The following is a 16,781-nucleotide window of genomic DNA, read 5'->3' on the forward strand; positions in this document are numbered from 1 at the left end:
CTTCTCTTTACGACTATTTTTTCTCGTGATAATCAAGTCCACGATACAACGTTCACTCGAAGGGGATGTTCGTCGGGAGACAGAGAGAGAGAGAGAGAGAGAGAGAGAGAGAGAGAGAGAGAGAGAGAGAGAGAGAGAGAGAGAGAGAGAGAAAGAGAGGGGGATAGTGGAAAAACATTGACACCCGAACGCGAGCTCAAGAGATGTGTTTTATACGCTCTTCGGGAACGAAAAACACCGGAGCCGGGGAATTGTTGCGCGTGACTTTGTCGGCAAGATGGCTGACCGCTGTTAGAGACAAATCAGAGAGAGGGAGAGGGAGGAGAGAGATTGATAAATGCGTTTGTCATCAATCGCGGTAAGGAAACGGTCAATGACAGCAGGTTGCGATTAATTATTACGGGTGGCTGATAATGCCGACAAGGTGCTGCACGCGTGAATTCATTTTCTTTTTTTAATTTAATCAGTTGACTCTTTATATATATTGCCTCACCGTTAGAATGATTGCATCTAATAAATTATTGTGGATAAATTACGCAAATTGCAGTGTATTAACAGGTAAATTAGGTAGAAGCGACTCATTATTGATTCTTATATAATTTGATAGATATCGGGGTCATTATGGAAAACACAATTCAAATAAATAATGAAATAAATAAATAACAAATATTTAGACGTTGAAGCGTGTTTTACTCTACTACATCCAAAAAAGTATTCTATTTGTGATTTTTCCCATAATCTCATATTCTAAGCGAAGCCTTTAACAGAAAAAGGATTTTTCTTCCGATAAAGCGATTAAAGTGAATCATTCATGTAAAATTTATCAGATGTTATTCTATTTTCCTCTTGTATCAATTAATTTCCTTCTTATATGAAGAGAAATATGTTGATTTGAATGTCGGCTTCTTTTGTTAAGTCATGCTCTATCTCCAGATATGAACGAAAAAATAATAATCATATACTTATGGATCAGAATATTTGGAATGCTTTTTAAAAAAAGTATGTTGCTGTAACATATAACGGAGATAATTTACTCACACTTAGTCAAATATAGTTTGTAATCTACCGCAAGAAGTTGAATAATATATTCTTTCTTTTAACTATGTTTCATTTAATTGGTTATGATGAGCATCCTGTAGCTATGAAGTCCATAACAAAACTGATTCGAAATTTGTTTGTTACGACGTTCTTATTTCATTCGTGCCTACTTATTGTAGAACTGGAGCCAGAAGTACATCTATATATTACTTTTCACTATACATTATAATTTTTCAAATTAACTATACAACCAGTAAGAATGAAGTAAAGTAAGAATAAATAATAACCCTCTTAAAAAAAGATTAAATAATCTGTGTATAAGAGGAAATTTATATTAAAATCAATAAGATTTGCATTATACGTGTAACGTATAATCCCTCTAACTTTCAGAATAATGTGTTTATAATATTTTCTTCTTAATCTTAGAGGAATCTTCTTGAGGCCATATATAAGAATAAAATCCACTAAATTTTAGATGATTCCGCTTGTTCTGAAATTATTTTCTTTCGGGTGTATCAGCTGGCGAGATTTCGATTTTTGTCCTCCGACATGAGGACGTTGCATGCAACTTTTAGGAAATGCCATTTGTAACATTTTGTTATGAGACTGAAGGGGAACGAGCTGGGAGGGGAAGACGCGCTCTTACTCTGCTGTTCGCTTGCGACGGATTGAATGATCCACGCATCGAAGTCGGCGGAGAGTTTGAGCGAACGGCTACGTCCTCGTGTTTTCACCTCGCGGATAAAAGCGTCGGCTAAATTCTCAGCGTCGTGGACGACTCACGTAGCGCACGTGTACATCGACCGGCGGAAAGTTTCATCTCGTCTCGCGCGCACTCTTCGACTTTTTAGCGCGACGTTTTACTCCGATTTCTTTGGGAAATGTTACGGGTTACCTTCGGCATAATGTGTTGCATACTAGCTTTCTCCTTTCCTCTCTCTCTCTCTCTCTCTCTCTCTCTCTCTCTCTCTCTCTCTCTCTCTCTCTCTCTCTCTCTCTCTCTCTCTCTCTCTCTCTCTCGAGAAAACGATAGCTTTACGAGAAAGCGTAATGTTACTCTCCCAAACGTTTTCAAGCTCCTCCGTTTCTCTCTCGCCCCGACCGACCGACCAACTACCCTTCCACGCGCGGATTATTACCTCCGCGTTGGCGTGCATACATTAGTAGCTTCCTTCTTTCTCCCTCCCCCCCCCTTTCTCCTTTCGTAACGGAATAATGCGTAACGAGTGAAATGGACGTTACGCGTGCTTGAAGCGCGGAGAAACATAACGCCCGGCTTCGCGTCGCTTTCTTGCCGATCTCCTTGGGCGAGCTTCCCGGCGTGCAGAGGGTAACACGCGAGCGGGAAGCAGCCCGATCGTACACAACGCGCGCAGAGCGAGAACCGCGCCGCGAACTCGGGGGAAGACGAGCTAGCGTATCGCGTACGAAAAAATTTCCGCAATGTCGCGGCGAGGTCGGGGCGATTGAAAAATCCCGCGGCAGTCGCGAGTCGAGCGGCGACGACGAGATGCAAATTGCTCCGCCATCGATCTCTCTCTCTCTCTCTCTCTCTCTCTCCCTCCCTCTCTTTCTCTCTCTCTCTCTCTCTCTCTCTCTCTCTCTCTCTCTCTCTCTCTCTCTCTCTCTCTCTCTTTCTCCGCCTCCTTGCTTGCCAAGATATCGGAGTGTAATCAATTAGCATAAGAGAAGTTTCGTTAATGGATCCCTTTCCTTGTTTTTTTCTTTATTTTTCCCCACGACAGCCTTCGATACCGCCCGTAGTCGCTTCCGACCGCGTCCCGTTATCGCAAGTTTTCTCTCTCTCTCTCTCTCTCTCTCTCTCTCTCTCTCTCTCTCTCTCTCTCTCTCTCTCTCTCTCTTTCTCTCTCTCTCTCTGTCGCTCGATCGCTCGCTCAGGCCGGCTCGGTCGGTCGAGTTAAGGAATTAATCAGGTTAATTGCGCGGCTTTTATTTGCCGTTATGGCGGGGATAGAAAGATGGACGAAGAGGGCGGCGCGGTTCTCCCCGTCGGTTAACAAACTCTCTGGGGAAACGAGGGGACGGGGGGTCGCAGACGGACAAGGGGGAGTGATCGCTCTTTTCTTCTTCTTCTGGCCGCTCGCTCCTTTTTCAGGCAATCGAGCGGGCTTTCGAGAACTGTTCCTGGGACCGTTCGCCCGCTTTCTCTTTCTCTCTCTCTCTCTCTCTCTCTCTCTCTCTCTCTCTCTCTCTCTCTCTCTTTGTCCCTCGTTCTCGGGATGTGTCTCCCGTTCTTCTCTTTGTTTTTTCTTCCTTCCGATCTCACCGTTCGCCACCTCTGACCCCCGATCGACGCGACGTGTCACACCGTTTCTCCATTAATTCCCGATGTAACGACGTCGCGCGCGAACGGCGGGCGGAGATTTCTCCGGCGACGCGCGCAGGATCGCGACGCGCTCCGTCGCGTCGCCGGGAGCTGTGCGATTATTTATTCACCAAGACCGTCCGGCCGATCACTCGGCAATCTCGGCTCTCGCCGGCGACTCGACGGATGAATTTAGCGCGTTTGCTGCCGCGTCGCTTGATCGCCTTCGTCGCGAACTCGCTCGTGTCGGCGGGGAAGAATTCTCGTGCGCACGCGAATCAATCGGAGCGGCAAACATGCCACAGTGGTTGACTTTGCGTCAAGGCGTTACGAAGTATGCGACGCCCGTCAATTATACGTGCACATGTGCGACGAGATTTCTTCTCGCTTTGTCGCCGGCAGATTCCGCGGCGGGATAACGTCCGTTACGTTTCCGCTGGCGTTAGGACACAATTAAACGCGTCCGAACGCACGCGCGCGTGTCTCTCAACAAGCGAAATTCAATCCTCTGAATCGTCTCGGCTTTGTTGCTTCTTCGGCCGACTCTTAACCGACGTCGTCGAGGAATTCGCGTCACGCTTGGCGTCACGTGTGCGTTCGCGAGACACACGCGGTTCGCCCGCGACGGGGATCAACGTCCCGTTAACGAATCTTCGTTGGTCGCCGCGCGATGCGCGTCGAGCTCATTGCGGGGAAAAGAATGTGACAATGAGACGAGGCGAGAGTAGGAGAGGACGAGCGAGAAGGGTCGGTTGAGAAAGGAGCGTCAATTACGTGGAAAATTATGAACGTAGCTTAGCTGGAATAACAATGGGGAAAAGATCGGCAGTAGACTTACAGGCGTTATCTTTGCTCTCCTCCTTATTAAAAGTGGCCTTCACTTCGTCCCTCTGCAGTGGACCCTCGTTATTCTGATAGGGGCTGCCGGTCGCGAGCACAATGGCACTCTTGTTCTTCGTCTCCTCGTCCTCGGTATTGTTCCATTCGGAGATAACTGCGCATTTCAGGATCGGAGGGCTAATGAAATCCGTGCGAAATATGCGCTCGTCGGGAGCGCGCGTGAAAATTATCTGCGACTAAAAGCGTCTCCCGTAACGCGTGCGACAGAGAGCGAGAGAGAGAGAGACGCTTAGAGTCTGTTTGCCGAGTCCCTCTTCAGGGATGCGTTTGTTGTGATCAGAGAAAATCAGGTTCTCAGGTGACATGAATGTGATATTTACCGATTTCCGACGGGATTTCTTGCGGCACATTGCAGCGGATGTTTATTTCGCACCCCGCAAAGTTGGCTATATTTTATGCCAGTAATGTTCTCAAATTGAAAAGGAAACAATGAAGCGTTTTTAAACGCGCGCAATATATGTCGCTATCCCTGAAAAAGGTCGGTCGATTTGCATGAGAAACGTATATAACCGTTCATTTTGCTCGGCAATTATCACGGAAAGCATTTCTGATTGCTTGTGTAAGCACAAAAATTATGAGTTTTTTGTAAATAAAAAAAGACAAGATTTATTCTGTAACACAGGCTGAAACAATAATTTAGCGTCTGGAATATTTTCGAAATTGAAGAAAAATTCGTTCAACGGAAATTACAAAATGCACAGAAGCGCTCGGCTTATATGGCGATAACGCTGCTTTCTAGACGGAATAGTTTCGAGGATCTGAAGGTAATTGTTAATATCTTCTTTTTAATTAAATAGGTGGTAGTAATTATCTCCCCTCGCCTTTTAACGTCAATGTAAAGAAAAGGGAAATCCAACGATATGCATATATCTTCTAAATTTCCCAATAACGCAAATAGGTTGAGGAAGGGAGGAAAAAGAGAGACAGAGAGAAAGAGAGAGAGAGAGAGAGAGAGAGAGAGAGGGAGAAAAAGAAAGAGAGCATAATCGTCGTCGTCGTCGTTCGTCGTCGGAATCACCAGGTCTATCCGGCAATTCCATCGAAAACTCAGCAGGGCCGGTCGTCGACGACGACGTGAAATTCGCCGGCCACCGAAAGCGGATTCGATCGTCGGCGGAGTATCGCGAGGATCGCGTCGGTGCTGGTGCAAGCGCTCGAAAGCGAATTAAACAGCGTGTACACGCCATTTCCGACGACTCCATCGGCGGAGAGAGCGGTGCGGTGCGCGTCACGGTCGGGGGCCGCCCACCCTGGGGTTCTTTGTGGCCCCACGGAGGATTTCATTTGTATTCGGGATAGAGTTTTCTACGATATCGATCGCCCGGGAGCGAACAAATATCGCGTCACACCGGCGGGATTTAATTCGCGTCACACGCAGCCGGAATTTCTCGTTAGGTAAACCGAAAATTAGTGCCGCGGCCGGCGAGTTTATCGACTAATGGACACCCAGAAAATATTCCAATTTTCGGCTGGTTAGACGCGCCGCGCTGGCTCGCGCTTCGCTCCCCGCCACTCATAAAAAGGAAAATTAATCGAGCAGTGGGCGAAATTGCTCTCTTGCTCTCCTCCTCCATTCTCCCTCTCCCTCCCTCCCTCCCTCTCTCTCTCTCTCTCTCTCTCTCTCTCTCTCGTTCTCACTCGAAAGCTTTCGGGGTCCCGAGCGGGGAAACGAACGCTGGCTCGTCGCTTGCAGGCTCGCTCGCTCGCTCGTTCGCTCGCTCACTCGCTGGAAAACTCCAGCACCGTCGTTGCCACTGCCGTTGCCGCCGCCGCGGGGAGCGATATATTTTCCTATCGATGACGCGGCTCAACGAAGCGTTCGCACGACGTGAATACGAGTTATGTGGTATACAGGTGACGAGGAACATTGCTCGCCTCTGGGCCGGCCGGTCCAACTTATCGTGCGCGCGCGCTCACGCTACGAAGCACCGGAGTACGACGAATGATTAACGACGTAGTCGTTCTTTCCCTCTCCCTTCCCCCCCCAACTCTCTCTCTCTCTCTCTCTCTGCTGGTGTGGCCGGTGCAACGAAGCGACACGGAAGTTTCGCAAGCACCGCGGTCCACAGCGGAGTGCCAGCCAGCCACCAGCTGACTGGCTGACCGGCCGGCCAGTGGCGGCAACTAAGTTACGTCCCGGGTCGTTTGAGACGGATTAAAAAAAAAATATTGGCGGCCGATCGGCGGCCCCCCATCGACATCGGATAAACCAGTCGAATTGGACGGTCGAACTGGACTCCTACATATCTGCCGTCTAAACGGATAGTGAGAGTCAGCCGTTACGCGCTGCTTTTATGTTGCTATTAACTATTCATGGTTAGGCTGATTTTCGAGTCAATTTCACCTCATCTTTGATTAACTTAGTCAACCGATTATTCCGTTGGAATTGGCCGATCGCATTTATCGTTGGGCAGAATTGACCGGAACTGACCAATTATGGTTGGCATGTAATCGGCCAATTGAGTTAATCAAAGATGGTGAAATTGGCACTTGGAGGTCTCTCGACACGTTGTTGGGAAAATAATCGTTTCGGTTTGATTGGTGTTTTAACGGGGTAGTGAGAATCAGCCTTTACACTGCTTTCATGCTGGTACTATTGTCGTTCGGGTGATTTAAGGATTTCTCGACACGCTGGTAGACAAATAGTCATTTCGTTTTAATTGATCGGTACTTTAAATCTGTCTTAAATTTCGTTCAATTAAGGTAATCGATTCACTTTTTAGCTGCTGGTACGCGACATTGCAATTTTTGCTCACCTGCTGCTACATATTGGCTCGAATCGGCCTTTATTTTTTTTCTTCTTGCTTAATGTTTCATCAAATAATTCTCCTTTTTATTAGCGACGACGAGTCTATAGCCGTCCGTCGTGAAGCGACTATAATCGAGAAACGATCGTTTGTAAATCGCGCGATCGTTTCTCGGTCGGTCCTCGTCGTAGCGGAAGGGTTAAAATGGATACTTTGATCTTTCCTTTAATCACACAGAACAGCGGAGATCGTGAAACGCAGAGACTTTCGGAAGCAAATTTAATTTATAGTTGCAGAAGTCTCTTCTCATCAGCTTGAGCAAAGCTGGTGTAATTTTCATTTGTTTCACGAGTACTACTCTTGTTAAGTAGTAACGGTTGATAGATATTAACATAACGGTGCTAAATTATCAAAAAAAGAAAAAAAAAAATTTCAGAGATCTCCAGCATGTCGAAACGTCCTTAAATTATTCTATTGTCGCTGTCTTTACAATGGTTACTAATTAGTTATAACACTGTTTTATAATTAATGGCAGAAAGATCGTCCCACTTTTATTTCGAAAAACTTTAGAGACGCGTTCGAATTTGAATAAAAAATCGTCGTTCAAATAGAAAAGAAGAAATAGGACGAGACAAACCAACCGATTAGTCAGCAATTTTTGATAAATAACGTTCGGATATTTCATGTTTTTTTCAAGTTTCCTAAATCAAAGATTCTAATTCGAATCGAAAAATCTTTCTTGTGAGATTTATTAGAATACAAATTCTCTTCTATCGGGTACAGGTGCATCGGAAAGCCCGTTAAAAGAAAAAGAACGTTACAACCCTCTCTCGTGCCTCTAACTATACTGTTTTGATAGTAAAGTCACGCTCTAACTGCGCTCTAACGCATGCTCTAACACGCCAACGGAGGAGGGAAGAGGCTGTTATTTTCCTGTGGTAATCGGAATCCGCGGCCTTGTTAGCGGAATTTAAAGTTCCCCTTACGTCAGCCGCGCGAGGGTAGCGTAATTGTAATAGTTGCAGCGCGAGCTGATAAATGTTTAATAAAGCTCCGCCGTATCTCGCGCGCGAGCGCGATGTAGTTCGGCACAATTTCCGGTCGCATCGCTGCGAGTGGCACGGTATTTTCCGTTGTGTACTATTTCCCGCGTATGGATTACGCCGATCTATATAGGGATTCGAGTTATTTTCTATCCGAGCAAACAAAGCCGTTGTTTTGAGAATAGAAAGGGCGGAATACGATGTATAGAACGACCCGGACGTTGGAAACGATTAACGATCGTCACCGCTGCCGCCGTGTGCCGCGTTGCTCGTCGCGGAAGCGCACGAGAGGAGAGTTCATTTCGGCAAATATAATAATAATGACGGCACGACGCGAGTGTTGATTACCGGGCACGGATCGATCGATACGGTCTGTTGATATACACGAGGAGATGCACGTTGCATCTTCGAGTAAGCGTTGCTCGTCTCTCTCGAGTATTTCAAAAGTTCCTGTCATCCGCAAATTTATGACAAGTATCAAATTTGATCGAGATAACTTACGGATGCTAGTAAACTTTGATAAACGAAGAACGATAAACTGAAGCAGAAAGATTCGGCTTACCTTTTCTTCTCTACATACACTTTTGTATTCTTAAAATCAACTCTTATGTAATGTAAAAAAATCAACTCTTCCTTTGAACACATATATTATGAGTCTTTCTCAAATTTTCGATGAGTATATTCTTTTCGAGACTGTTATAAAAAAAATCTTTGTTGAAGGTAATTATTACCTGAAAGAGGAAAGGTAAACTGAATAATAATCACGTTTCGTAGCGATAAAATATTTTGCTTTGCGCTGAAACTCTGCCCGTTCAAAAGGCATTATCAATACGAAGGATTCTTATTATTTCTGAAAAAATCCCCTCCATGCTCGGAAACTATTAGCGATCGCACGACGTCATTGCCGTGTTGTTGATCGCGGAACCGTACGAGAGAAGAGTTTATTTCGAGGAAATATAATAATAATGATAATACGCTTGTCAACTATTAACAAGGATCAATGGACATAATAGCCTCTCTATTAATAAACGCGCGCTTGCACGCGCTTCGCGACTCTATTAAACTCCGTTCGTACGTAAAATTATCACCGAGCGGCCGTTATTATGTCTGAAAAAATCCCTTTCACGCTCGGGAACGATCAATGATCACATGACTCCGCCAATGTGCGGCCCTTCGCGGAGGCATCCGGCGAGAGTTCATTCGGGAGATATAATAATAATGGCAGCGCAAAACAAGCGTTATTTATCGCCACGTATCAATCGATACTTCCGTTTCCCTATTAATAGAAGCGTGCGAGCGACTCTATGACGCATCGTTCGTTCATAAAATTACCGAGGTGGGCTTCTTATTATTTCTTCAAAAAAAGAAAAAAGAAAGATTCCCTTCGCGCCTCATTCATCAATATTAATACCCGGCGCGCGCGCACCTTTTTGCGCACCCCTCTCTCCTTTTCCGATATGAACCTCCGATAATTAAAATAGCGTGCACACGGCGCTTCATTGAGAGATGCAGCGCGTTGGAAATACACGCATATGCGACCACTTCCATATATCGTCGTACACATATATACGCATAGAGAGAGAGAGAGAGAGAGAGAGAGAGAAGAGAGAGCGCACATGTACGCGTGTGCGGTAGAAAGGGAAGGGCAAAAAGACAGAAAAGAAGGAGCGGTACGTGCGAGAGTTTTATATGGCAGGAGGGTAGGTTTCCGGCCGAGAGGTGACAAAGAAAATCAGCCCTCGCTCGAGTGTTACACGACCGAAGTTATCTTTCGCGAAACGTAAGAACACGGCGGCACTGAGAGAATGATTAACGACGACTTCGTTCTCTCTCTCTGTCTCTCTCTCTCTCTCTCTCTCTCTCTCTCTCTCTCTCTCTCTCTCTCTCTCTCTCGGCTGTTAGGGTTGTGCGCAACGATCCGGCTTTTCGAGGCGGAACTTTTTGAAGTATGTGTGCTTGGGTGTGCGGTGCGAGAGGGGGGGGGGTGCGGCTGCGAGTGTGTGGGTGTGAGCGCGCTCGAGTGGTAAGTTTTGTTTCCGGTCCGCGACCACGTGCTCTCATTCGCACAACGTGCCGCGGATACTTCTGCTTCTTGCTCTCCGCAGTGCTTTAAAGTCGGAGGGGGCAACAACGCGGGGACTAAACGATCTCGGGAACTTTAAATGTCTGTCGCGCTCACTGGTTCGTACGGTGGTGACCACTTCCGGCCGGGAAATTGTCGTTCGATCGATCGCGGAATCGCGAGCGATGCCTCCCCCTCCTCCTCCGCCTCGTTTCGAGCAGCCCGCCGCGTTCGCCCTGTTGGTCATGGATACGTTGATTTCCGCGGATTATCTCGAAGCTTAAATAAAGTTGGAATAACCGAGGAATACGGTAAATAAATGCGATTTGTGATACGTATATTCGTCAGCTCGTTCTCCATCGGCTCGCTGTTACCGCTGGATTTCTCATTTGTTACGTGTGATAGCTTTAAACCAATTAGACATGACGGTATCGTATGTTGAAAGGAAATCGATGAACGGTCTGATTAAAATTACACAGAGAGGCATTGTTCGGTACCGATCATACATTTCTTGTTCCAACGAAAAAGTAAGAGTAACAAACGAATGCTCGTATGCAGATGAAGCGCCTGTCGTCATTAAACTCAATAATAACCTCGTTACATGTATCGCCAAAAATTGTGCATATATCTTATACAACAAAAGTGATTTTCGTGACTATCATTATTTCGCTAAGTAAGTACATTTGCGAATATTAGGTTGATGCAAGTTGATTTGTCCACCTGTCCATTTTCGGAATGATGAGAGAGGAAGGTGAAAAGTCCAGGTCGAATGTCCTGGAAAATACCGAGTCGATGTTGTTCACTCGATCCGTAAAAATTATTAAAATCAATAAAGTGAGCGCCAGTAGAAATTAAGAAATCGTTTAATCCATTGAAACCGGGCCATTTCATTCTTCTGTGTTATATTTGACAAACTTTTTGCACCAACCTAACACCAGATAGTTTTCCCAATGTCGGTCACGGGTGAGCCGCCCCCTTGAAATAATTCGAAATTATTCGGAATGTTAGAAAAACAGGACGACGGGAGGAAGCGTCTACGGTTGATGCGTCTCTCAACCGACTTGCTTCAACCGACGTATATTGGACGTTTTCTCGCGTTAATATTCCACATCCGGAGACGAGGAGAGCGAACGTTCTCGCGGCAACTCATTAAGAGCTGAACGACGTGCGAGCGCAGCTTCGTCTGAATTTCGCGCGCGTCTTTCGAAACTACCCACCCCCGCGCCCTCGTCGGTATCATTTTTCTCCTTGCGAAGCTTGCAAACCCGCGACACACGTGCGTGCGTGCGAGAGAGAGAGAGAGAGAGAGAGCAACGATTTACTTTCGCCCTTCCCACGCGGCGGCATCCCCGACGAGCTCATATCCTCGTTGAAAATATATTACTTAAAATTGAAAATCATGTCGGATCGTTCGCTCGTTCTTCAGACATTTCGAAACTGCTCCATTTTTAGATCCCGATTTTTTAGGCCGCCTGCTCTGATTTTCCGTTTAACTAAAGGCATGTCTACAAGCGCGAGCGCGCATGCGAGAGATAGAAGAAAGGAGAGCAGAGCTCGGGAATCTAAGTAGCGAGAGAGAGTGTGAGGGTGTGAGACAAAAGTGAAAGTGAATGCGGCGAGACAGAGAGAAGATGGGTAGCGGAAGAAGGGTGTCTCGCTTTTCCTCGCGAGTGTTACGAGAGACAATAACGACATCGGGAAATATTAGTTTGGTGCAAAAATAATTGCGACTTTTACGCATCGAGTATAAAAACGCATATATCAATTAAAAATTATATTTATTAATTAAAATATAGACCATTGGCCTGCACACATTTCTGCCAACGGGAAACAAGTTTGCTTATTCTTACAAGATAGAATTCTGGAAAAGATAGAACGGAAAAGCAACCAGAAAAATCGGCGCCAAATTAAAAATGATAAAAACCGCAATTATTTTTTTGCACCAACCTAATAAATCGATTGAGGAACGTGGGTGGGGGTGGGGATTGGCGAGAAATCAAAGGGTTGAAAGGGAAGGGACCATCGTCTTACCTGACTCGAAGATTACCTCGCTGAGCATGATCCAGCGCGCCGCGAAGTAAAGCTGCAGCTTGAGGAAACGACCGGCGCGCGAGTGCAGCTTGATGGTGACTTCGCGCGCCTGCTCGAGCACCTGGTCGGGTATGTAAGAGAAGTGGACGGGCTCGCCGGTGAACTGATTGCCGCCCGTGCCGAGGTAGACCTTCGCGTAGGAGAAAACCTGCGCCGCCGGCGGCCCGAGGACGTATCGCGTTAGTCATTCTTGTGCGACGAGCGCGCGCCGAAGCGCTCTCGGACGAAGGAGGCGCGGAAACGCGCCCCTTCGATCGAGGAAACACGCGGTCGGAGGTGTGTTATTTTTTGAACGTGATAAGCCGGTCATGCGCGTTCTATCGGCGGCTCGCGAGAGTTGCTCGGATTGCTTCGGGTTTCTTCCGTTGATTCTGTTGACGCAGCTTTTGGATCCGTCGCTTGTCGACGGCGGTCGGGCAATTTACGGGCCCGCCGTGTCTAGCGAAAATGCGCTGAGGGCAGAAAATGTCTGATACTCGCGACTATAATTGAACCGTGAAATGACCAGTCGAGGGAAGCGTTTCCTGAGAATCTTTCCAAGTCAGTGTTAACGATAAATGATAAGCTTATGTAACATCTCGCTACTACTATTTTCTTAGAGAGAAGGGTGTGTGATAATGGCCCATTCTATTTACGAAAAGGTTTTATTAAATTTTCTTTATTATAATTATGAAATATTTGATTAAGCAAAGAGATCTTATACACGAATGGTCATAGGATGACCAATTTTTTGAGAGATTACCCTTTTCTTATCTCAGTACATTTTTTTTCTTATCTCATTGCCCGCCATTTTTCAAGCAACTACCTGACTCCGCGCTTGTGAAACGACTTGTCCTTCGAGTCAACGAAAGCATCGGCGATCCGACATCTTCCGCGAGCCTTTTGACACTTGTTTATATTCATTGCGTGTTGCAATCGATATAAAGCATAAAAAGACGTTCGCGCGAGTTTATCGCTGAATTACACGGCGACGAGAGAAACACGCTTTTAGGCGCCGCACTTTGCGCGAATGAGAGTCCTTAATTCGACTGCGCGATCAGACGGGAGGTCGTCGTCGTCGTTGTCGTCGATGGAAATAGCGAAAAGCTCAGGAGCAGCCGGCAAGAATTACCGCGCTGTAAATCGCGAGGAAATGTTTTTAAACGGCCGCTCAAAAGCACCAAGGCGTCGCGCGAGAAATGTGTGCGATCGCGAAATTTACGGTAGTTCCGGGCGCGCTCGTAACTCTCAAAATAATACCGGTAACGGCGGCCGGGGGCCGATACCTGCACGTCCTTCGTGAAGAAATTGTTCATGTGTAAGTGTATGGCAGTGAAGTTCCTCGAGTAGTCGAACTCGAAAGTTATTTCCACCGGACGTCCGAGCATGTTGGGCGTGTCGTTCCGCCAGCCGACCCACTCGTAGCCTGGGAACAAACGGATTATCCGTTAAGATAACGCTTATTCCTTAAGGAACGTCGACACGGGCGCGTTGCGTCCCGTCGACGCATCCTTCGCGTCGGAAAATCGCGCGAGAGCGCTCAAGAGAATCCTCGCGAGCGACCAGGCGAGGTCGGTGACGGCGCGACCAAATTCGTGGCGATTGCATCCATATAACGTCATAATTAATTAATCATAATTAATTTGTTAATAAAACACAATTAATGTAACAGGCGTATCGCTGACGATGATAGTTCGAATAGTTATTTAAAAATTAACAGTCAATATCGAATGTCCGTTAGATCTGTGCAATTGTTTACTAACCTCTCTAAAATTAAATTGTAATTGTAATTGTATTATAGTGAGGTTTTGAGCAAGTATCATGAACCAATTAAAATTTTTAGGGAAGTTTGAAAAATATAGCGGAATGAAAGCCTCGCGTATCATCTAAGTTTCCTGGCTTTGCGCACTTTTAGCTCAAAACGCGCATGTTATTAATTCATTCATTTATTCGCACGATCAGGTTACTCGGTAACGCCAATCGGGGCGGTCGCCTCAAACGAAAAATTACGACCGAATTCTGCAACTGATTTTTGTGGCCGACGAGCCGTTTTCCTTTTTTGCTTTAACGAAAAGTGCGGGACGGGAGTTGAGAGCCTCGAAGGGACGAGAAATCGATTCTGGACAGAAACGCGAAAACGTGCCCGCAAAATTCCATTATGCTCGCTAATTCCATAACGTTCTGTATTTCCCTCTCTCTCTCTCTCTCTCTCTCTTTCTCACACGTTCTCTTTGCATATCGATGTAAATTCTCTGCAGATATGTAAACGCGTCGGATACGCGCGTGTACCTTCCAATACTTAAGGATGATTGAACGGTTTGCAGTTATTTCAAATTTGTCCCGTGCGCGAGCGCGCGTATCACAGATAACATATTCAATAAAAAAATCGTAACGCACGCGTCGCGTATAAAAGGATTCTGCTCTGTGCATTTGAATTAAAGGGGTTGACGGCGGGGGGAGAAGGTGGGCAGGAGGTGGGTATTTAGGGAATTTATGTCGCGGTTTGTACGATGCGGCGTGCCATTTATGGTTGCGGCGCACGCACCTATAAACAAGACAATAAAATCTGTAATGCGAATGATAGACAATCCGTGCGTGACATCGAATTTATTCGGACGCGGCGATCGAAACGGAAAACGGAAAACGCGTATCAAATTAACGAATCTGTCTCTGCCCCCCCCCCTCTCTCTCTCTCTCTCCCTCTCTCTCTCTCTCTCTCTCTCTCTCTCTCTCTCTCTCTCTCTCTCTCTCTCTCTCTCGTCTTCTCACTCTTCTTTTCTCCCATATTACGAATAAACTTTGCGGCAAAGTCATCATCATTATACGAAAAAATTGCAAAATATGCTGCAACGCGTTTCCACGGACGGCTAATGAATGAATCAGTTAAGAGGGATAGGGAGAGATGGGGGGAGATATAGTCACGAGAACGACAGGACGAGGTTTCGCTTCGCCGTGAAAATCCGACGAAAAATCTGACTTCCAATTAAGCAACGCCGGAAGAAGTTTCGCGCAAGTTAGAGTCTTCGAGGAACGAACGAACGGACGGACGAACGAACGAACGAACGAACGAACGGGAATACCGTCGTGATGTTGCCGTTTCGCACAACGAAGGTAATTTCATAAAGATAACTCGATAACTGAAATAATTCGCGAGCGGCGCTCATCGCGTATCAGGCAACTTTTGCGGGAACTTTTTGGAAATTTAAGGAGAGTTTTTCCATCCCTCTCCCACTCTCTCCTCTCTCTGCCTTTTTCTCTCACACTCTCTCTTTCTCTCCCTTTATCTCCCTCGGCCGCGCGAGTAACTCTCCCACAAACGCCGCGAGTGTTCTCTTAATAGAATTTAAATTACCCGTTTCAGATTCGCGAGTTGTTAGGGGCGGGGGGAGGGCTTACGCGTGGGACTCGTATGCTACCTCGAAACGTTAATTACGTTTCGAGTTTGTTTTCGTGCTTTCTGTTACTCTCTCTTTCTCTCCCCCCCCCCTCTCATCGCTCCCGCACTCTCTCTCTCTCTCTCTCTCCCTCTCGTTTGCTTCATTTCTCCCGGAAATGTTCCACTCGGTATATAGCAGAAGCGCGAGAAGCGTGCTACGCGGTACGGAAGAGTTTCGAGCTGCGCCGGCGGCAGGTTATTGCGCGAGTCTCGCCATTAGATCCCGCTATATGAGTACATGTGGAAACACACGTGTCCCGCGGGAATATGCGGATTGAAAATGGACTGCAATAACCCTAAAACCTGGCCGGCGCGCCATGTTATGCGTTTCTCAGAAACGTTCTCCCTCTGTCCTCCCTGCCTCTCTCTCTCTCTCATTCTCTCTTTCTCCTATCTCTCTTTTCTCTCCCCTCACTCTCTCCCTCTCTCTCTCTCTCTCTCTCTCTCTCTCTCTCTCTCTCTCTCTCACACACACACATATACACTCTCGGCCCAGTTACTTTCAAGCATTACCCCCGAAAATCTCTAAACGCCGCCGCGGTAACCGCGATAACCTCGCTGCTCGCGTTCACCCATTTCGGAGCCACACGCGCGCAAATAGCCGCGGATTAGCCCGCCGCCGTGTTCGTCATTCACCGCGCACTTCCCAGGAATTAATAATGCAAAAATTAAAAGACGGGAAGGAACGAACATGCACGCGCAGCCGTCTCTCGCGAGAGGAAGGCACGCTTTCGCTCGATAATTGGATTCCTCCGTATTTCTGTTTTGCCTTTCAGACTGTCGGACTTCATTAACGCCTCAGAGGCGAACGACTCGTCCTCATCTTCGTCTTTTAACACGACGATGAATTAAAGCTTCGTAAGAGAACCGCCACGAGTCTGCGTATCCACTCGTCCCACCTGTTTATATTTTTTTCCCTCACTCACTCTCTCTCTCTCTCTCTCTCTCTCTCTCTCTCTCTCTCTCTCTCTCTGCTCTCGTTACCCCTCTTCTCCTCCCCTCTCTTTCTTGCCCCTCGATATCTCTCTACATGTTGCGAAACGTTGATGTACAGATCCCACGCTCCAGTGCCTCAGAGAGATCCGTTCTTTGCGCTATAAATTCTTCGTACTTTTATCTCTGCTTCTCGACGAAATCCCTGAAAAGTGTAGGAGGGCAC

The 16,781-nt window shown here is 46.7% G+C and overlaps 1 protein-coding gene across 1 annotated transcript in view; it reads right to left on the reverse strand.

Moving 5' to 3' along the window:
- Nucleotides 1-16,781, reverse strand: part of Ddr (discoidin domain-containing receptor 2) — a 320,014-nt gene that overhangs the window by 62,214 nt on the left and 241,019 nt on the right. The window contains exons 8-10 of the mRNA XM_019843972.2: nt 13,473-13,612; nt 12,148-12,355; nt 4,203-4,358 (exon numbers count right to left, since the gene is read on the reverse strand). Of these exons, the coding sequence (XP_019699531.1) occupies nt 4,203-4,358; nt 12,148-12,355; nt 13,473-13,612 (504 nt within the window). The remainder of the gene's footprint in view (nt 1-4,202; nt 4,359-12,147; nt 12,356-13,472; nt 13,613-16,781) is intronic.

Source organism: Harpegnathos saltator, unplaced genomic scaffold, assembly GCF_003227715.2.
Source record: "Harpegnathos saltator strain DR-91 unplaced genomic scaffold, Hsal_v8.6 scaffold295, whole genome shotgun sequence".
NCBI lineage: Eukaryota > Metazoa > Arthropoda > Insecta > Hymenoptera > Formicidae > Harpegnathos > Harpegnathos saltator.